Here is a 22,390-nt window from a genome sequence, read left to right on the forward strand (position 1 = left end):
ATGATTCTCTTTACTCTTTAAACCAGAAGAGTTTGGTCATGTGATTCATTCCTGCTATTGGAACTTAATTTTTTTTTTGGCTTTGTTTTCTGCATAATATTTTGTTAGACTTTAATGATTCACATAAATCCTTTTTTATCTTCCATTTTGGACATTCTTTGTTGTGGTCTTCTTTCTGGAGGTATTGTGAGAGATCAAGAAATTTTCTAAAAGAGCATGAAAAAAGTAAATGTTAAGACTGTTTACAGATTGCTTCAAGTCCATTTACTGGTGGATTACGAAGTGGGAACATTTAACTTCAAAGCACATCTGGCTGCTGTTATAAAATCAGAAAATAGATTGCTTATTTCCCCCAAATAGACGTAAGAACATGCTTTACTATGGATAATTCTCACTACATATTGGAGTGGGTAAGAGACACACTCCATGGATTGTAGATGAATAACGACAGAAAGATTTATACTTGTTTACAGTGTTCATTGTTGCTCTTAAGTATTACAATACACTCTTTCCTTTCTTCTTTCTTTTTTGGTCAACTCAAGAAAGGAAATTTATGATAACAGAATGAGTCCTTAACTTCTGCATTTAATGGCTTTTAAAGATGAAGAGGATGAAATAGGAGTTACTTCTGCATAGTTGAAAGGCTACATTGTAATTAGCTAAACCAATATTTTGTACTCTGCTTGTAAATGTAGAGCTGTGTAAAAATAAGTCACAGATGGTTTTCCTGGCTTTTGGCTTTAAATTTGAAGCTTAATTAGAGCTTGAGCATCTTTGAGAATTCTGTTTCCCCCTTCTTTTATTTTCCCCCTTATACTTAATTCTGCTTCATGAATTAGGGTTTTATATATTTGCAGATTTGGGTGTGTCCTTGAAGAACTTACTTTCTGGGTTGGTTTTTCTCCATTCCAAAAATAGAGAATGGTTACTTACTATTCATATACATACCTTCAGACAATAAATATTTATTGAGTGCACTTTGCTGCCTGCTGGAAATTTGCTGCCTCTGTTTTTCAAAAAGGTGTGTATATATAGTACAGTATTATTTACTAAAGAATGTGCCTCTTTCTCTGGTGTAATATTTAAGTGGCTTTTATTATTATCTCTACTAACTAAATGTTTCCCAAAGTAAATGTACTGATTCAGACACCCACCAGTGGTACTCCATCTGGAACATTTTCATTGTCAGATTTTTAATGTGTACTAATCTGGCGGCGGAAAATACCATCTCATTGTGGTAGTACTTTACATTTTTTGTACTTCTAAAAAGATTGAGTATATATTCAGATGTGTATTAGTCATTCACATTTCTTCCTCAGTAAAATGTGTCTCAAGTTTTTCCTATCAAAAAAACTGTCTTGTTCCTCCTTTTATTAACTTTTAAAGACCTTCTTTATACATTTTAGAGACTGATCATTTGTGTTAACGTCTCTTGGCTTATGGCTTTTCATTTTATTTATGATATCTTTTCTGGAGAGAAGTTCTTACTTGAAGTAGTCAAATTTATTGATTTCTTTTTTGCATATACTTTGTTTTTGTTTATTGCTTAAGAAAATTTTCTACTTTGAGGTCATAAAGTCATTTTTTTATGTTGCTTTCTGCAAGTTTTTATGGTTCTGCTTTTAATTATAAGTATTTAATCCATTTGGGAATTTATTATATATGGTGCAAGGAAAGACTCTGATCTCATTTTTCCCCACTTATTAAACACATCTTTAATTTCTCAATAATTTGCCATTCTAGATCTTTCATGAATCAAATATATTTATTTGAATTTCTAGTGCTTTCTGGTTGGTTCCATTGACTTACTATCATTACTATAGTTTTACAATATCTTTATAAGTCATCCACCTTGATTTTTTTCTTCAGGTATGTCTTGGCCCTTTTCGTCTATTTATTTATATACATTATATAATGAGCTTATTAAGTGTTACCAAAGGCCTCTTGAGATTTTACTTTGGATAAATTTAGTGGCCTACCTACCTCAAGTGGGTGGCACAGAAAACCTGGTGATTGTTAGTGCCAGAGACAAGGGGAGGCCAAGGGAGGGCCGTGTCAATCTTAGCTCCTATTTCACAGCTTAAAAAAGTAATTCCTACTGGGGACAGGTTTTGATTTTGATTTTGATTTTCTGTTTTTTATGGAAAGTTTTTATGGATATTGGATTCTTTGTTTCTGTTTGTTTTGTTCATAGTTACTGGTGTTAGATTGTTTTGAACAAGCAGTAGTCATGGTTATATGGGGTGGGGGTGGTTTGGGGAGCTTGCTTGCTTTCTTAGTGTGGGAAGGCCTTCATCTGCTCCACTAAGGACCAGTTTCTTTGATCAGAGGTACCTTCTGGGTTGTCATTTTGGCCTGTCATCTTCTGTTTCTTTGATTCTGTCTTTTTTCTGTTGGATCCTTTTTCTTCAGCTTCTTTCTTTCCCTTCATCATGGACAAGCTTCCTTCCATGGGGCCTCTCCTGCAGAAATAGTTCCTTCCCAAGAATCTTCTCTGGCTCTAGACATGTTCACTTTTTACATCCTTCATATATATATATATTTTTTACACCTTTCATATATATATATATTTATTATAATTTATTATAAAGTTGGCTAACATACAGTGCATACAGTGTGCTCTTGGTTTTGGGGGTAGATTTCCGTGATTCATCATGTACATACAACACCCAGTGCTCATCCCAACAAGTGCCCTCCTCAATGCTCATCACCCATTTTACCTCTTCCCCACCCCCCATCAACCCTCAGTTTGTTCTCTGTAAAGAGTCACTTATGGTTTGCTTCCCTCACTTTCTGTTTGTAACTATTTTTTCCCCTTCCCTTCCCCATGGTCTTCTGTTAAGTTTCTCAAGTTCCACATATGAGTGAAACATATGATATCCGCCTTTCTCTGACTGACTTATTTCACTCAGCATAATACCCTCCAGTTCCATTCATGTTGTTGCAAATGGCAGGATTTCATTCTTTCTCATTGCCTGGTAGTATTCCATTGTGTATATAAACCACATCTTTTATCCATTCATCAGTTGATGGACTTTTAGGCTCTTTCCATAATTTGGCTAGTGTTGAAAGCGCTGCTATAAATATCGGGTCCATGTGCCCCTGTGCATCAGCACTCCTGTATCCTTTGGATGAGTTCCTAGTAGTGCTGTGGCTGTTTTACACTCTTCTCTTGATGCTCCCATCTGCAGTGCTCCCGTCTGTCAGGTGTTTTGTACGACCCATGTAAGGTAGGCCACTCTCCTTCTGCAGGTTACTATTTGCTGACATTTAAATTCCAACACCACCAGAACCCCAAGGCCCTTCCTTTTTGTTCCATGCTGTCACTCTAGCTTGGCTCGGGATTTGATTCTGCTGATCTGTGATCTTTCTTTTGTCACATACGTGTGAATAGAGGGTTTTCATGATCTCTCCTTGTTAGGGTATAGGCATGGGTAGTGGGTGTTTTTGTGTGCTCTCTTTGTTAGTCTATATGGACTTTTGGAGGATGGGGAGAGAAATTTAAATTCAGACAATTGACATTACTTCATAGGTATCAACCTTCGGGTGAAAAATTATTTTGTAAATTACTCTTTATCTAGGTGCCAAAGTAGAGTTATTCTTCAGATTTTGGAGGAATAGATCCTGATAAAATATGTCTGACAGAGCTTTTAATTGGCACTTAATTTGTGAATGAAATTGTTGGGGTAACAATCAGTGTTTCTGATTTATCAGATAGTATATATTCATCCAATAAATATTTCCTTGAAAGCCTCCTACACGTTAGGTATTGTGCTAGGCACCATGAATACAAAATGGAGAAGTCATTATCCTTGCACTCATCGTGCATAAAGATCGATGTAGACACATGCTGGTAAACACTTAGAATATAATATAAGAGCTATGGGAGACACATGGAATACTTTAGGTGCTTGATAACAGGGCGAGATCAGGTACCATTTGCCCCTTCCTTCCCTCCTATCCTCCTCTCCTTCCTGCCTGCCCGTTTGCCTTCCTTCCATTCTGTTTAATGCATATTTGTTGGGCACCCACGACCTGTCAGGCCCTGTGGTAGATGCTGGGATAGATGGGTTGTGACCATCATAGCCTATTTTCAGAGTTTGCACTCTTTTACGGAAGATAGATGTTTGATTAAAAAAGGGTACTATTGGAGTGGTGGGAACTTAATTAAATTTTCTGGGGAAGAGTCTGGAGTAATTTAACCACAGGAAGTTGGGAGAATTATTTCATAGTTTGCAAAGACTCAGATTTGGGAGAGAACATAGTGCTTTGAAAGGTAAAACAAGTTGTCTGGGGTCCTTGGAATAGAGGGTATATTGGGGGATAGATGAACCTGAAGGTGGATATAGGAGGGCTCCCAAAGAAGTTCTCTGTTCTAGTTGCTATTCTGGAGGTAAATGGAAGGATTCAGGTACTGGAGCTGCCTGCGTGTGTGGAGATTAGACTGCGACTTGATAGGTGAATAGGTGCATGCTCATAAGGTGACAGTAGTATCTAGAGGTAGAGGGCACAGGAAGGCCACCGTATTTCAGTATGTGAGTCCGCCAGGATCCTGGGTGTAGAAAATGTGATGTGAGAAATAGCAGGGCTGAGGCTGGGCAGTTAAGCTATGCGAGGATCATGAAACTCTTGTCTGCAAAAGAGTTTATGTTTTATATTTTGTTAGTGGGCCACTAAAAATATATTATGGATTACCCATCCTAAAACACAAACCCAATACTAAAACATAGAGAAAATGTTTCGAATAGCAGTTTAATTCTGTGTTTTATCAGATAATAATTAAAACTCAAAAATATTATTAATCATAGAATTTTTAATTTCTGTCTTAAATTTTCAGATAGAAAATCCTCGGTACCTGAGAGAGAAGCCTATCCCAGTTTCTCTGGTAGGTGAGAATTTCACTGGACTTTTGCTATGAACAGATTTTTTAAAAATGTTTATTTATTTTAATGTTTATTTATTTTTGAGGTAAAGAGACAGAGTGTGAGGAGGGGAAGGGCAGAGAGGAAGGGAGAACAGAATCAGAAGTAGGCTCCAGGCTCTGAGCTGTCAGCACAGAGCCCGATGCGGGGCTTGAACCCATGCACCGCGGACCATGAGATCATGACCTGAGCTGAAGTCAGATGCCCAGCCAATTGAGCCACCCAGGCGCCCCTAGACAGATATTTTTAAGTAAAGTAATCAATAACTCATTTACAGAAAAGCACACCGGTCCACATTATGAAGCCTGAAAGTCTTCTTAATCCTATCACTTGGGAGTGAATAAATTACTTTTTTCTCCAGTGTTGGTATTATTTTGGCATGAACTTCAGGCATCTTAGAGTTTCCTTTTGGGTTAAGGATAAGCCAGGCCTGAGAAAATATTAAATAACTCTTACTCATTCAACAGATGACTCCCAAATTTAGCCTGAGAAAATCCAGTAGTCTCCATGAAGACCCTCTACGCTCCCGAATGCATGAGAAAGAGGTAGGATTGAGATCTTTCTGATGTCTTGAATAAAGAACACAGTTTTTATATTTTGTATAATGTGAGTTTCCAGGTCTTTGAATCATGGTGCACGGTAGGAAGAGATTGTCTTTGCTACAAATGTAAAATAAGGATGCAGCGTAGGTAAGGTTTGTTTTTCTGTTTTTTTATTCGCATGCATGTCCCACATTGTGAGAGTATGAGGGCTGTCTCTTGACTCTCCATTCCTACATATCTGGGCATAGGAAATGGCAGTTTTCAGAAGCAGTGTCTTTTACTTCAGCAAATCCTTCCATGCTGCCTTTATCTCAACTTATTTGTAATGTACCTTTCTAGTTTCACAATTCTTACTGTTTCTTCTATTGAAATTGATCTGCTAAATTAAGCCATGCTATGGCTGATATATAACATAACATACTTTCTTTGATCATTTGAAAGTGGAATTATCCAAGAGGCAGTATCATTGGTTAAAAGCATAGACTCTGGAGTCAAGAATACCTGGATTTAAACCCTACTTGTTAGCTGTGTGAAAGTGGGCAGATACTTGCCCTCTCTGAGTCCCTGTTTCCTCATCTAACTTGGGAGACACATGTTTTTCAGGATAAGCATGAAGATTTTGTAGTCTGGAAGTAGTTACATGCTTCACATATAGTAGCCATGAAATAAAGGTGAATTTGCTTTGCTCATTTTTTTATTTCTTTTAAAGTTTATTTGTTTTGAAAGAAGGAGAAAGATAGAGAGAGAGAAGAGAATTTGATCAAGAGAGGGGCAGAGAGAGAAGGAAAGAGAGAGAATCCCAAGCAGGTTCTACACTGTCAGTGCAGAGCCTGATGTAGGGCTCATATTCACAAACCACAAGATCATGACCTGAGCCAAAATCAAGGGTTGGATGCTTAACTGAATGAGCCACCCAGGCGTCCCTGCTTTGTTATTTTCTTGTTAAAATTTCTATTCAGAAAATTTGAAAGTCATCATTATTATTTTTATTTTTGCTTATGGCACCAGTGAAACGCGTCGGTCACCTGTGTGTGTGATAGAAGACGGTTAGATTAGGGGTCTGAGAAAATGTGTCCTTCACTTGCCTTTACCACTCTCTAGTCACGTGACCCAGGGAAGTCAAGGATATTAGTTTAGTTTTTGCTTAATGAGAGGATAATTATTGATGTGACAGGGTCATTACTAAAATTAATGAGAATTATGAATATGCTTTGGAACTTGTAAATTGTAATTTAAATGTGCAAATGTGAAAAATCTTATTAGACTTAGACTTAATGTTTCTAATAAATTTAATGAAATAGTTTTATCTTTCATTATTTTTTCTTTCATTTTAATGAGGATGCTTCTAAGAATTTCTAAAATTCAATTTCAGTTTGGTGATTTTCAGCATGAAAGGGTTCTCTCACCACCCTCTTTATAAAGTATCACAAAGGACATTGATCTTTTTCTTAGATACTCCAAACAGTGGTGTGAGCATATAATTTAATTTTTGTTGATAATGGAGGAGGAAAGGGTATTTTTTTCTTTTAAATTTCAATCTGGTGGAATTATTGCTGCTGATCTCAGTAATATTTATCATTTGATGGCTCCAGTTAAAGAGATGCAGGGTTTTGTTTCACGGTACAACCCTGTTGTTTAAAAAAAACTGTTGAAATAAAACATTTTAAAAAGCCTTTGGGGGAAATACTTAGCATGTGCAGATGCATCTTCTTTAGAGCTCTTTTTTTTCTTTTTTTTAATGTTTATTTATTTATTTTGAGAGAGCGCATCCCTGGGGAGGGATGGAGTGGGTAGAGGAGAGGGGAGGTGGGGGGAGGAGAAAGAAAGAGAGAGAGAGAGAAAGAGAGAGAGAGAAAGAGAGAGAGAAAGAGAGAGAGAGAGAGAGAGAGAGAGAGAGAATCCCAAGCAGGCTCTATGCTGATAACGGAGCTCGAACCCAGGAACCCTGAGATAATGACCTGAGTCAAAATCAAGTCAGACACTTAACCAGCTGAACCACCCAAGCGCCCCTGGAGCGCTTATTTTGAATTTCTTTCTTTTCCAAGTTGTAATTGTTTTTATGAGTCATTCCAAGTCATCCCCAACCACTTTTCTTTTTACTTTTATTCTGTGCTAATTCTTAGTATTGAGGCTGTTTACCAGAGAATAATTAAAATAATTGAAAGGAAGTACCGGCTTTCTGAATCTTTTGGGGGTCTTTGATGAAATAATATCTTTATTCTTTATGATGACACCTTGGATCAGGCATCAACATACCAGCGCTACCCACATGTGTGTTGAGTGAAAGAAAAAGCATTAAAGCTCTCGTGTACGGCATCAGAGACTCAGCTTTAAATGTGTGTGGCTTTATTTTTTTCCACACCCTTATGTTTTTTTTTTTTCTTTTTGGCATACTGTAAAAATAGTTTTGGCACCATTGAGAAGTTTGCATGTAAACATCAACTTACTTCATATCTTAAAACATCCCGTGCATATATTTTGGCTAAAATAATCTCTGTGCAGTTACATAGTTGTCTCAGACTTTTGGATGAAATTTTCTTATCATCTTTCTCCTCCCTGCTGCAGTATTTAAAAAGTATATGCCGAGTCACCCCAGTGTGAGAATTATCTTGGTTTCATCTTTCTTTTAAAGTAGTGTTTATAGGGGCGCCTGGGTGGCTTAGTCGGTTAAGCGTCCGACTTTCGCTTAGGTCATGATCTCGCGGTTCGTGGGTTCGAGCCCCGCGTGAGGCTCTGTGCTGACTGCCAGCTCAGAGCCTGGAGCCTGTTTCGGAGTCTGTGACTCCATCTCTCTCTGGCTCTCCCCTGCTCATGCTCTCTCTCTCTCTCTCTCTCTCTCCCCCCTAGAAATATATAAAAATAAAAAAAAAAAAAAAGTAGTGTTTATAATTATCAAGTGACTTGTGGATTTTTATTGAGGATATTTTGGAAAATACAGACATATATAAAGAAGGAAATAAAATCACCTATAAAATCAACACTCAGAAATAAAAACTCTGCCAGAGTATTATATTACCTTCCAGTTTTTTTCTTTATGTATCCTATAAACGTACATTTTTCCTCAGGAAATTGAGATGATACCATGTATTGTTTTGTATATTTTGAGCACTTTTCATTCTGTTAAATATTGTTCCTAAGCATCTATTTTTAATGGCTGAATTATATTTCAAATTATGGAAGTATTCCTAGTTAATTTAACTTATCCCTATTGTTGGGCATTGAGATTTTTTATACTTTTCACTAATATAAATAATCCTGGGAAGAATGTCTTTAATAATCTTTATATGAACTCTAAATATTTCTTTGGGGTAATGAATTATATTTTACATGATAAAATTGAAATGATGGATTTCTATAAGTTTAGTATCATTAACAATTTAACATCTAGAATAAAAATTAACATTTGGAAGCCTCTTGAAAATTGTATGGTACTATAAGATACAAGTAAAGAATTTATTACATACAAAAATGAGAATGAAAATAAAAAGCAAAGAAAAATAAGAGCCATTTGAAGGCTGAAGAAGTAGCAATTTATATTGCCTTTGTAAGTACAAAAATATGAATTACATTTTTATTATTTGCAGGACAAAAATTTTTAATATTTTCCTATTTGAAATAGAAAATACCAATCACATTGTTTTATTACTTTTTTCTGTTGGCCAGAGGTATTTTTCAAACCTGGAGTTTTCTCCCTGAATTTAAATACATAGTTATGTTGTGATATACGTAATTATACCTTAGGATAATATTATATATACTTGCTATAGTCACTTTTATTAAACATTTACTTATGGGCATGATGAGAATTGCTTTTCTCTTTCAAAATTGGCTAGAGCCTTGTACGTCTGTGTGCCTTGTATATGTTCTCATCTAAAAATGCTTTCGTTATTGCTCGTTGCTGTTTTAAAAATAATACAGAGCAATGTTTAAAGAACATTGTTTATTTAAAAAAAGGTTTTTATTTATTTATTTATTTATTTTTTAAATGTTTTTATTTATTTCTAGGAGAGAGAGAGAGAGACAGCGTGAGCAGGAGAGGGTCAGAGAGAGAGGGAGATACAGACTCTGAAACAGGCTTCAGGCTCTGAGCTGGCAGTCAGCACAGAGCCCGACGTGGGGCTCGAACCCACGAACCGCGAGATCATGACCTAAGTGAAAGTCGGACACTTAACCGACTAAGCCACCCAGGCGCCCCTAAAAAAAGGTTTTTAAAATATTTATTTATTTTTGAGAGAGAGAGAGGAAGAGAGATACAGAGTGCGAGCAGGGGACGGGCAGAGAGGGGGACACAATCCGAAGCAGGCTCCAGGCTCTGAGCTGTCAGCACAGAGCCCGATATGGGGCTTGAACTCAGGAACTGTGAGATCATGACCTGAGCCGAAATTGGACGCTCAACTGACTGAGCCACCCATGCAGTGCTCAAGAACATTGTTTATTTTAAAATGAAATATGAAAGGGATGCCTGGGTGGCTCAGTTGGTTAAGCATCTGACTCTTGATCTTGGCTCAGGTCATGATGTCACGGTTTGTGAGATTGAGTCCTGCGTCAGTGTGGAGGCTGCTTAAAATTCTCTCTCTTCATTCCCCCCCGGTCCCTTCCCTGCTCATACTCTTTCTCTCTCACTAAATAAATAAACTTAAAAAATAAAATGAAATCTGAAATATGAAATTAAATATTTAATCTTCATTTTCTTAAACCTAATCTTCATTCTTCAGAGGTAATCATCGCTAAAAAATTTAATGTGTCTTTTCTTTAAAATTTTCTAGGAATATCTCACATTTTTATACAAATGAGATCACAGATCATTCTCTACATACCGTTTCAGTTTGCTTTTTTAACTGAAATATCTATTCTGATAATATTTCTTTGACAGAAATTGTCTTCATTTTTAAAAAAAAAGTTATAAAATACTGCAATACCAGTATTTTATTAACATGGCTGCCTACTGAGGGATTTAGTTTATGTTGAGTATTTTGCTGAACAGTGTTTCAGGAATATCCCTGTGTAAATCTCGGTGTATCTAATATGCTCATCCTTATATGATCCATTCTGTGAAATGGACTCGCTCATTCACAGGGTTGCGCATTTAAATTTCTTCCTGTCGTCAACAGATTGCCCTTAAAGTGAGGTTTTGTCTGCATAGGGCTGCAGGGGCGGGAAGAAGGGGAGTGATGGCTAATGGGTCTGGGAGTTCTTTTGTGGAGTGATGAAAATGTGCTGAAATTAGATAGTGGTGATGGTTGCTTCATACTCTGATATGGTAAAAAACCATTGAATTTTACACTGTATTTACTTTTTTTAAAGTTTATTCATTCATTTTGAGGGGGATGGGGCAGAGAGAGAGAGAGAGAGACAAGAGAGAGAATCCCAAGCAGGCTGTGCGCTGTCAGCATGGAGCCTGACATGGGGCTTGATCCCAGGAACCATGAAATCATGACCTGAGTGGAAAACATAAGTCGGGTGCTCAACCAAGTGAGCCGCCCAGGCGGCCTGAATCGTATACTTTACATAGGTGAATATTCTGGTATGGGCATCATGGCTGTCTCCACAAAGCTATTAACGAAAGGTTATGTCTGCTTATACTTGCTCCAGTGGTGTGAGAATGTCTGTTTTCACAGTTTCATCAATACTCAGTTGTAAACACTTCTGATTACCTGTGACATGAAAAATGACATCCTGTTGTTTTGATATTTACATTTATTATAAAAGAGCATGAGCATATTCTTTGTCTCTTTTAATTTCACTTTTGTGAGATGTCTTTTCTTAAGAGTTTTCCACATTTTCATTGAATTGTTTGTCTTCATTGTGATTCCTGAACGATTTATATATGTTAAAGAATTGCGGTCTTTGTCATTTATCTTGTGAGCATCTTTCTCTATGGCTTTTGATTTATTTCTGGTGTATTTTTAATGTGTAGTAGTTTCCTTTTATAAGTTGGATCTGTCCACCTTTTCTCTATGGCTTTTGGTTTTTGTACCAGACCCAGAAAAGCATTTCCTCTTCCAAGATTAGGAAAAAAAATAACTCATATTTTTATCTCTTTTAAAATCTATTTTCATATATAAATCTCACATCTATTTCAGAGGCTTTTGTTGTGAATTTTGATGGTAATCTAGGCTAGTCAATTTTAATGTTTACAATAAAAATTTAGGAGGTTGCAATGCTTATGTGAAAAAAGGCAGTAAGTGTGGAGAGAGTTGAGTAATATGAAATTTTATGCAGGTTACAGAGTTCGTCTGTCATGAAGCATTAAATAAGGATTTAATTCTGTTTAAATTTTAGAGAGTCCTAAAATACTGAATTAGCTTTTAGAAATCAAACTTTACAAACCACAACTTTCATTTGAAATTTATAATTGTGTGGAAAATACCATAGATGTTAAATGAGTAATTTTTGCAATATTGTTTTATTAGAGTTAAAGACTTGTAGTAGTTTTCTTTTGGTGGTTAAAAATACATACACCTATAAAATATTTAAAGATGTTCTTTTAAATTTCCAATTCATTTTGGGCATTATGGGAAAACATGTTCAGAGAGAGTGATCCTTTATTTTAACTTTAGCCTATCATTCACCAACACACTTGAACTTGTTTGCCTTTGTAATTGCTAACACATTTCCTGTGATATGTACATCACAGAATTCTGTGACAGTGAGCATCATTAAGCAGTGGGTTTTTTCTCTTAGTGTTCTTAAAAAAGATTTCTGACATAGCTTGAGTCATTTGGAAAACCGTTGTCACTGAAAATGAAGTAAGAGACAACACAACAAGGGAAGATCAGTTTTCAGAGCAACCATCAGTGTTCAGAGAACAGATGGTAGAAATTGCTCTTTTTGTGAAGTAAAATAGAAAATTTCCTTTGAACTTCACCTTCACTTATATCGAATGTTCTCACTTATTGTGTAAAAAAAGATGTTGCTTCCTTCTTACGTGTAATGCCAGTGAAGCATACTTCCCCTTGTGAAACTGTTAGTCAAATGTAGAATTTAAATAAATCCAAGATAGCAAAACCTGCATTATTGGCCTAATAAATGAAAAAATTGGTATTTGTAAACATTTCGTATGAATGTAAATTCAGAGACACACAGTATCACAAAACATAATAAATAATTATACAGAGGAATACCCCCCCTAAACAACCTCCAGGCAAGGATTAGAGTATTGCCAACGTGCCAGGCGCCTGATGTCTGACCTTCCCAAACATGCTCGGTCCCATCTTCCTGAGAAGTAAACAGGTATCCTGATTTTTCTGATAAATTCCTTACTTTGTTTTTAAAGTTGATTTTATCACCAGTGCTGGTATCCTTAAATGAAAATGTTTTTATTTTAGTAGATTTTAGACTTCATATGAATAAAACTAAACTTTATAGATAGTCTTTGGCTTCTTTTGCTCAGTAGTGTGCTGGTAAATCTGCTACAATCATCTTTGTTAGGCCATCTAGCTTTCTATTGAATGAGCCTGCCACAATCTCTTGCCATTTTCTTGGTGAATCTATTAGCATTTTTGGATTAAAATTGTTTTAAATGTTTTTATTTATTTTTGAGAGAGAGAGAGAGAGAGCAAGCGAGCGAATGAGCAGGTAGGGGTAGAGAGAGAGGGAGATACAGAATCCGAAGCAGGTTCCAGGCTCTGAGCTGTCAGCACAGAACCCGACGCAGGTCCTGAACCCCTGAACCATGAGATCATGATCTGAGCTGAAGTCAGACGTTTAACTGACTGAGTCACCCAGGTGCCCATAATGTTTGGATTTTTACAAATAATAATTCTATAAGCCATATTGTGCATGGATCCCAACAACATGGGTATGAGTTTCTCTAGGATAGGTGGTTCTCAAAGTGTGGCCCATGAGCCGCAGTCCATGACTCTCTCATGAGGTCTGCGAGGTCAAAATTATTTTGATAATAAGATTTGAGTGTTGTTTGTTTATTTATTTTACTGTGTTGACATTTGCTCTCACGGTGCAGGTGCAGTGCTGGGTAAGCCTGTATTGTTGCCCAAATCAAGGCAGTGGCACCAAATTGTACTTGTAGTTATTATATTCTTCAGTGCCACATGGTCACAGGGAAAAAATGAACAGCTTTATGTAAGAATGTTTTTGATGAAGCAAGTAATGAAACTATTAATTTTATGAAATCCGATATGCATTTTTTGGATCCCTGAGTGATGAAATGGAACTTTGATTAGAGAACTTAGGTTGCATACCAAGGTATGATGGCTGCCCAGAGGAAAAACACGTGTGTGATTCTTTAAGTTAGGAACGGCGGCTGTGTTTGTGGGTTACTGTTTTTATTTGAAGGAATGACTGACACATGATGGTTATTCAGACCTGGATATTTGGCAGACGTTCTCTGAACAGTGAACAAAACGAGCCTGTCACTTCAAGTACAACAACTGATGATATTTGTTACTAATGATAATATTAGAATTTTGGAAAACTTGTATCAGTCACTGTGAGCTTGAGAGCTTTCTAATACTAAGACTTTTCGGATGAGATCAGTGGGGATATTAACCAATGTGAAGTTTTGATACTGGAGTATGAAATTTTCAATATTTGGAAACCTATGTAACTCATGGAACTGATGTTTTCCAAATGAGTAATACATGCTGTCATAAAATCACGTACGGGTAAAAGGGCCATTCCAAGTTTAAGACAGACTAACAGAATTTGCTGTGACAGAGCATGAAAAGTTTCAGATGCCATAATGCAAGTAACTTTATAAACCTAGCACTTGTGTGCATTGGTCTACTTTGGAAGACTGTTTATAATTATCTGAAAAGGGTACCAAATATTTTTTTCCTCTACAACTACACATTTATATAAGGAAGCATGTAAGGAAGAGCAAATTCCAGTTCATACAGATTCTTTGAGATAGTAGAGAAGGAAAGAATACCTCTCAATTCATTTTATGAGACAGACCCTGACACCAAAACCAAAAAAGACATTCCAAGAAAAAAATGAAATCCCAGTAAAAATAAAAATTTAATGACAAAATTCATTATCAACACACTGAGAAAAGACTTTTAGTTAATAAATGATGCTGGTGCAATCTTTCATTTACACGGAAGAAAATAAAATTGGGTCCTTGTCCTGTAAGAACAAAAAGAAACAAAAACCAATTCTGGATGTCCTAAACAACCTGTAAATGCCCAGACAAAAAGCCTTAAAGCCACAGAAATCTTGCAAAAAAAAAAAAAAAAAAAAAAAAAATCTAGGAAACAGAAGATCTTTCTTTCTTTTTTTTTTTACAAATAGTTTATTGTCAAATTAGTTTCCATATAACACCCAGTGCTCATCCCCACAAGTGCCCTCCTCCATGCCCATCCCCCCTCCCCCCTACATCCATCAGTTCTCAGTTTTTGTCAGCATTCAAGAGTCTCTCATGGTTTGCTTCTCTCCCTTTCCCCCACCATTTCCCCCCTTCTTCTCCCCCATGGTCCTCTGTTAAGTTCCTCCTAATCCTCCTATACGTGCAAACATATGATATTTGTCCTTCAGAAGATCTTTCTAACCTAAAAACCTTTCCAAACCCAGAATGTATAAAAGAAAGGATAGTAGTATTTGACTTGAGTGAAATAAAAGGCTTCATGTGGTAGAAAACCCAGTAGAGAAGACCGGTGGAATATAATACAGATGTGGGGAAAATATTTGGGACAGACTGTGTGTTAATGTGTAGAGCACACAAGGAGGCCTTACTGACTGACACAAATGTGGACCAAAATTGTGAAAGGGCATTTTCCAGAAGAACAGATTCATGTAGATCCAAAATGTGTGACAAGGGGCTAAGACACAGTAGTTTTCAGGCACATGCAAGTTAGAATAGGAATGAGGTAACAACTACTCTTTCTTACCCTGTCGTATTTTATTTTATCTTATCTTTTCTTATTATCTTATCCTATCTTATTCTCTTATTATCGTATCTTATCTTATCATCCTGCTTCAGATTCTGTGTCTCCCCCACACAAATTTTGTCTTCATTAAGGATTAGGTGGTAACAATTTAAAGGAATGAATAAAAACGATAGCCGGTGTTTTTAGAGGGATTTCTGCAGCTACTGTTCACAAAGAAAAGTGAGATGCAGAAAAAAATATATTTGTGTGTGTAAAACACTCAAAATACATATTGCTGAAGGCACAGTGGTTTAAAGAAGGGAATTTGTTTCATTCACATTTAACAGTCCAGAGTGTGTTGGTAGTGTTTTGCTCTCTGGCATCATGGAGGATCCAGGTTTTGGGGGAGCTCTGACATCTTCAGTGTGTGACTTCCGTCTCTGGGACTGAGGTGGTGGTTGCTCACAAGTTCCTTATCTTTTAAGTGTCACCCTTCAGAAGGACAGAAAGTATGGAGAGAAAGCCACTTTATTTTTAGTGATATCCAAAGTTGCCTATAACATGTCTGTCCCGATATCCTCCTTGACCATTCCTAGTGACATGGTCACAAGTAGCCTCCTGTGATGTGGCCCAGACAGAATTTGGTGGCGGTGGTGGGGCTTCAGAGGAAAAAAAGGAAGATAGGTGTCTGAGTACACCGGTAGTCTGTGCTACAAAACCCCGTACTAGTGTATGCATTTTTGCTTAAGTGTGTGTGTACGTGATTCTGTGAACAGGGCAGGAGATAAGCAAATATAATGGGTTGTTGGTATGGAATACCCCTTTTGGGTATTGATGTAGAAGGACATGAGGAGAAGACCGAGTGATTCAAAGGAAATGAACACCAAGGAGTGCAGAGAAGCTAAATAAAATAAACACTTAGTATGGAGTATGTTTAAGATTGTGTTTGTGTTTCATGTAGAGTATGTTCATATGTGATATATGAGAAAATTTAAAAATTAGAAAAAAGTACCAGCATACACTGTGTATGTTTCAATATCACCCCTTCCCTGAATGTAACGAGTTCTGGGGAGACTAGAAATTACTGTTTAGGAGAATTCCATACATCTCTAAGCCTCATGGATAATGTAACGAGAGATAGATGCTTATAAATAAGCACAAAGAGTAACTATTGGTATTATGAAATATTACAAATGAATATTTTGAGCATAGGAAACACTGGAGATGTTAATCAGGAAGAATCTTAATTACTAACACATGTTAATATCCCCTGACTAGTAACTAACAGAATTCTTTAAAAAGATGATTATAACAATTAGTTATCTGAGTAGGTAGAGTGATAACTATTTTAGAAGTCACTTCTGCAATTTGCCATCATGATGGTTGAGATATAGAAAGTGTGAGTAAGCAAATATATCAATCATGGAGTCATGTTGCTTTGGAAGTTGCTGGGCAGTACAGATGGTTGACATCAGCAATGTTTTTGAGCTTTTATGCCTTACAATTTAATTACTACATAGGTACAGTAAATAAAGGCAGAGAATATTTTAGTAATATTACATTTTTTACTTTATTGAGAACTTACAGTTTGTAGAGTTATTCTCTATATCAGAATAAATCTCGCTCTTTTTGTATGTTTTGTTCCTTTTGGTATGATTGATGACGATTGATATGATTTGATATTATATGTATCAACATTAAAGCTTTGAAAAACATTAAAAGTTGTTCACTGGTATTTTAAAATATGTAGATGCTGCCTGCCTAAACTTCAGTATACTTGTTCCTTAATTCATTAATAGTATGCTGTTTTTATTTTGGTAATCTACTGATTTCATTATCAAATATTAAAGTTTGCACCTGTAAAATTGTTAATAGAAGTACCATTCTGAATAAGAAATTTACTCTTCTGTAGGAGTGAATGTTGAATGCTTGAGCAAATAGATTGCTAAGTGTTCCTTAAAAAAACACACCACTTAATTCAAAGTTCATGAGTTTTCCGTTGAGTAAAGTGACAATGGTAACTCTCCTAAAATTTAGCTAGTTCTACTGTAAGTGGGATATTTTTAAACTCAAGGAAAAACTAATCCTAAGTGAGCACCTTCATCAGCTTTATTCATTTGGTAAGAAGGTCCAACCTCAGAGCTGTTCTTTCAAGGACATACTTAAGAGAAAATGAAGCCAAATGGACTTTCTAAATAAAATTTCTTACGGTCTCAGTAAAAATGTTACCAACTCTCTGAAAAATAGCCTTGGGGCATGCCCTCTAGAGAGGGAAGCTATCCATATTCAGTTTCTTTGTTTGGCACTAGGTTATCCGTGGATTGGCTGTCACACACTCCTCGTATTCCTGTGGCATCGTCTTAGTCCCTTGCCGGCTGGCTGCTGCTTTTTCTAGAAGTGGGTGGTTTAGCCCTGAGGTGGTGGTTCAAGGAATGGAGTGGATCTTCTGGTCCTTTTGCCTAGGGACTCGGTCAAAGGAGGTAAAGCTTCCCTCTTTGCATTTATCCCAGCTGATTCTTGCCATAAAATATTTTGAGAGGCAGATGGCCTAGGCAAGTATTTTAGTTCCAAACCAAACCTCTCTTACATTAGAGGATTGATAGATGAAAACAAATTGAACAATGGTTGATTTTAGAAATAGGGTAAGAGTACTCGCTTTTCTTATGCATTGCTTTAAGAAGGCTTCTCTGCCCACACTCCTTAGTGGCCCCCTCTTCTTAGCCTGACATAGAAAGTCCTATAATTTAGGCTCAGTTATTCATTTGTCTAAATTTTAAAACTTACTTTTAACCTGTATGTATCTGTGTACTCATACGTATCCATAAGTATAGTACAAAGAGAGTACAAGTGTGACTACAAAGTTTAATTATTTTATTCAGCAAACATCCCCTTAAACTTGTATTTCTGTTTCAGGAAAGAAGGAAAGTATAGTGCAAACCACCTGCAGGGCATTATTAAATTTATTTATTTATTTATTTATTTATTTTGATGCCTGACCCAAATTTTATTTATTTATTTTTTTTAATAGTTTATTGTCAAATTAGTTTCCACATAACACTCAGTGCTCATCCCCACAAGTGTCCTCNGCATTATTAAATTTAAAGTGATGAGGTTTATCGAGGTAGGAAAAGTTGCTGTTTCCTGGGAAGCTTGAGGAAGACTTCATGGAGAAAGTGACATTTGAGTCACAAGATGTTAACAGGAAGAGAAGACAAGGAAGCAGGAAACCAGAGTGTGTGTGTTTAGCTGGAGCTCATAGACCACTTGGCTGGTGGTACAGGGAAAAGACGACGAAGGGAGTGTGGTAAAGTCACACGTGTTGCTGCCAAGCCAAGGCCCAGGGAGCTACTGCAGTATGCCCTTTCCACAGCTGTGCTTCAGGAAAGTGAGCGAGCAGTGGTGTCTCAGATGGTTGAGTCGGGGGTGGGGGGGGATGGGAATGAGGCATCTCCAGTGAAGAGGCTGTCTGACAGCGGAGGTGGGGGAGCACGGGGAGCTCTATAGGGTGGTGACTCAGGGGGTGCTGAGCATCAGGGACAAGGAGGAGTCAAAGATAAGGGACTTATCTGTATGTAGTGAGTGTTAATTTGTACTGAGTGTTGACTTGTACGAGAGCAACGTCCACCTGGGGGTGGCTAGGAGGTGGTGGAAACTAGGGAGGTCCTGGGGATGGACAGTGGTGACTCGCCCTACGTGGGAGAGTAGAGTAAAAATCACCAAAGGCAAGTGTTTCCTTTTAGTGAAGGTGACTTTGGGCAGACTGGAAGCATGGGACAATGAAGAGGAGACCGAGAAATACTCTCTAGATGGAGAGGAACCTCAGAACAGCACAGGGTCACAGAAGCTGAGGAAAAAAGATGACCGTTGTGCAGATCACAGAGACAAAGGCATGGAATTCGCCCTTAGGTTGGTGACCCCAGGGGCTTTTGGAGGAAAAATGATAATTATGTCACATTGTGACATAATTTTCAATGAAGGGTGAAAGGCAAATGATGAAGGGAAGAAGTGGAATATGTGTGGAACAAAAAGGTCATTAGTTAAAAATGAGACAGAAAAAAAAGCAAATGATACCGTTTGGTGAAAGCTCAGATATTTAAATAGCAGTTTCTGCTGGTAACTCTTTTTCTGTGTGTGTTTATTTATTTTGAGAGTGAGTGAGTGAACGAGCAAGCATGAGCAGGGAAGGGGCAGAGAGAAAGGGAGAAAATCCCAAGCAGGCTCTGCACTGCTCGAACTCACAAACTGTGAGATCATGGCCTGAGCCAAAATCAAGAGTTGGACGCTTAACCGACTGAGCCACCCAGGTACCCTTCTGCTGGTAACTCCTAATTGACCTTTAAAAAAAATTAAATACCAATTTCATCAGTCTTTTAAGTAAGTATCACTGAGGAAAGTGTATGTAAAGGTCTAAAAAAGGTAGGAGCTCTTAATTTACAAAAATTAAAGAAGTCTTTAGGGAACAAAAGTTGAATCAGCATGCTTTAGAGTGTCATTGACTTATGGTTGTGTGCCTGTCCCTTCTCTCCTCCTCAGTTGTGATGGGGTTTCTCTCCCAGGCTAGCGTTTCTTATTAAAACCATAGGCTTGTTTATTTAGAGAGCATCTTACTTTCCTTGTTTGAGTTCTCTTTACATTTTGAGCTGGTTGAAGTAGGTGAACCCTCCTATTTTAAAAGCTACTTAGTTTTATTTAGCTTGCATTCATTGGAAGTATGAATTCAGGCTTTATATCTCCCTGGCCTGGTGACCTTGAGCAGGTACTTCTTTGTGCTTAATGAGCCAGTATTGATACATTATTATTATCTGAAGTCCATGATTTACCTTAATGATACATATCTATTCTTTCGGTTATATATGTAGTTCTAGAGTTGTATGGGTTTTGATAAATGTATAATGTCACATATCCACCATTATAGTATCATATAGAATAGTATGCCCTAAAAATTGCAACTTGTAAAATCTTTTTTAAAAATGTTTTTTTATTTATTTCTGAGATAGAGACAGCATGAGCAGGGGAGGGTCAGAGAGAGAGGGAGATACAGAACCCGAAACAGGCTCCAGGCTCTGAGCTAGCTGTCAGCACAGAGCCTGATGTGGGGCCGAACCCACAAACCATGAGATAATGACCTGAGCCGAAATCGGATGCTTAACCAACTGAGCCACCCAGGCGCACCTAAAAACTGCTATTTGTAAAATGGGGATAGCTCAAGTTCCCACTTGAGAACATCATTTTGAGGATTACTTGAAATAATGAAATAATGCAGGTAAATTGTTAGGAACAGAGCTTTGCAAATAGGCTATAAGCAAATATTTGTTTTTTTTTTCTGCTTCTACAGTTTCTTTTTAAAAAATGTTTATTTACTTATTTTGAGAGACAGAGAGGGAGAGAGAGAGGGAGAGAGAGAGGGAGAGAGAGAGAGGGAGGGAGAGAGAGAGCGAGAGCGCGCAGAGGAGGGGCAGAAGGAGGGGAAGAGAAATAGAATCCCAAACAGACTCCGTGCTGTCAGCGCAGGGCCCACTGTGGGGCTTGATCCCACAAACAGTGATCATGACCTGAGCCGAAATCAAGAGTTGGACACTCAGCCAGCTGAGCCACCCAGCCTTCCCTGCTTCTGCAATTTCTTCTTTTCGCTTCTTGCTGCTCCTGCTACTGATATTGTTACCACAGATGGTTCCAGACTTATGATGGTTTGACTTAGGCTTTTTTGACTTTATGATGGTAGTAAAGCGATACACATTCAGTAGAAACTGTACTTCAGATTTTAAAGTTTGCTCTTTTCCTGGACAAGTGGTATGTGGTGCAGACATCTCCCGTGATGCTGGGCAGTAGTGTTCTATTGCATGAATATGCCATGATTTGTTTATCCATTGATCTGTTAATCACCATTCGTTCGTTTTCAGTTTTGGCTGCTATGAATAAGGCTTCCGTGAAAATTAATGAACGAGTTTTTTAGTTGACTTATGTTTTTTGTTCCCTTGGATAAAACTGCTAACCTGATTTCCAAGTAGTTGTACAATTTTGTACTACTATCAGCAATATATGAGAATTCAAGCTGCTTCATAGCCTCACTGATGTGATATTGTGAGTTAAACGATTATTTTAGCCATTGAAGTCGTATCTCATTGTAGTTTTACAAAGTGAAAATAGGCTTTATTTTTTTAGAGCAGCTTTAGGTTTTACAGAAAAATTGAGCAGAAAGTATAGAGAAGTCTCAAAGTACCTCCCTTCTTACCCAGTTTCCTCTATTAATAACATATTGCATCTGTATGGTATATTTGTTATGATTGATGAACTAATATTAATTTATTATTAACTAAAGTCCATGATTTACCTAAGTATCCATTCTTTGGATTATTATGTAGTTCTATGAGTTTTGAAAAATGTAGAACATCACATATTCATCATTATAGTATGATATAGGATAGTATGCCCTAAAAATCCTCCTGTTCTCCATCTATTTTTCTCTCCCTCCCTCTCCTGAACCTTTGGTACCACTGATCTTTTTACCATCTCTTTAATTATGCCTTTTCCAGAATGTCAGATAGTTGGCCCTTTAGAAGGACATCTTCCACCTGGTAATGTACATTAAAGGTTCCTCCATGTCTTTTTTGTGGCTTGATGTCATAGTTCTGTGTTTCCTGATGACTAATGATACTATCTTTTCATATGCTTATAGCCCATTTATGTATTTTTTTAAAGTTATTATTTGGGGGGGAGGGGAGGAGAGAGTGGGAAGACAGAATCCCAATCTGTACTGATAGCCCAGAGCCTGATGTGGGGCTCTATGTCCTGAACAGTGAGATCATGACCTGCACCAAAATCAAGAGTTGGGTGCTCAACCGACTGAGCCACTTAGGTGCCCCCATGTATCTTTTTATGTGAAGTATTTGTTTAATGCTACTACATTGAAAAAGAAATATGATTAGTTGCCATCTTATTATTAAGTTGTAAGAGTTCTTTTAAGTTTGAGATATAAATTAATATTTTACATCCTAGATACTTCTAATATTCTGGATATAAAACACATTTTTCTACTCTGGATACAAAGGAAAAATGTTGTTTTTTGGTATATACATAATTATCTTATGGTGTCTTAATA

General features: G+C 37.1%; 1 protein-coding gene across 5 annotated transcripts in view; it reads left to right on the forward strand.

The window, feature by feature from the left end:
- Positions 1-22,390, forward strand: part of CEP112 (centrosomal protein 112) — a 420,942-nt gene that overhangs the window by 48,006 nt on the left and 350,546 nt on the right. For 4 of the 5 annotated variants that reach the window (XM_077780421.1, XM_077780423.1, XM_077780424.1 and 1 more), the window contains exons 7-8: positions 4,838-4,885; positions 5,390-5,467. In XM_077780421.1, the coding sequence (XP_077636547.1) occupies positions 4,838-4,885; positions 5,390-5,467 (126 nt within the window). Of the gene's footprint in view, positions 1-4,837; positions 4,886-5,389; positions 5,468-17,714; positions 17,772-22,390 lie in introns of those variants that run through there. The other variant, XM_077780426.1, reaches the window with a different exon arrangement.

Source organism: Crocuta crocuta, unplaced genomic scaffold (genome assembly GCF_008692635.1).
Source record: "Crocuta crocuta isolate KB4526 unplaced genomic scaffold, BGI_CrCroc_1.0 scaffold288, whole genome shotgun sequence".
Classification (NCBI taxonomy): domain Eukaryota; kingdom Metazoa; phylum Chordata; class Mammalia; order Carnivora; family Hyaenidae; genus Crocuta; species Crocuta crocuta.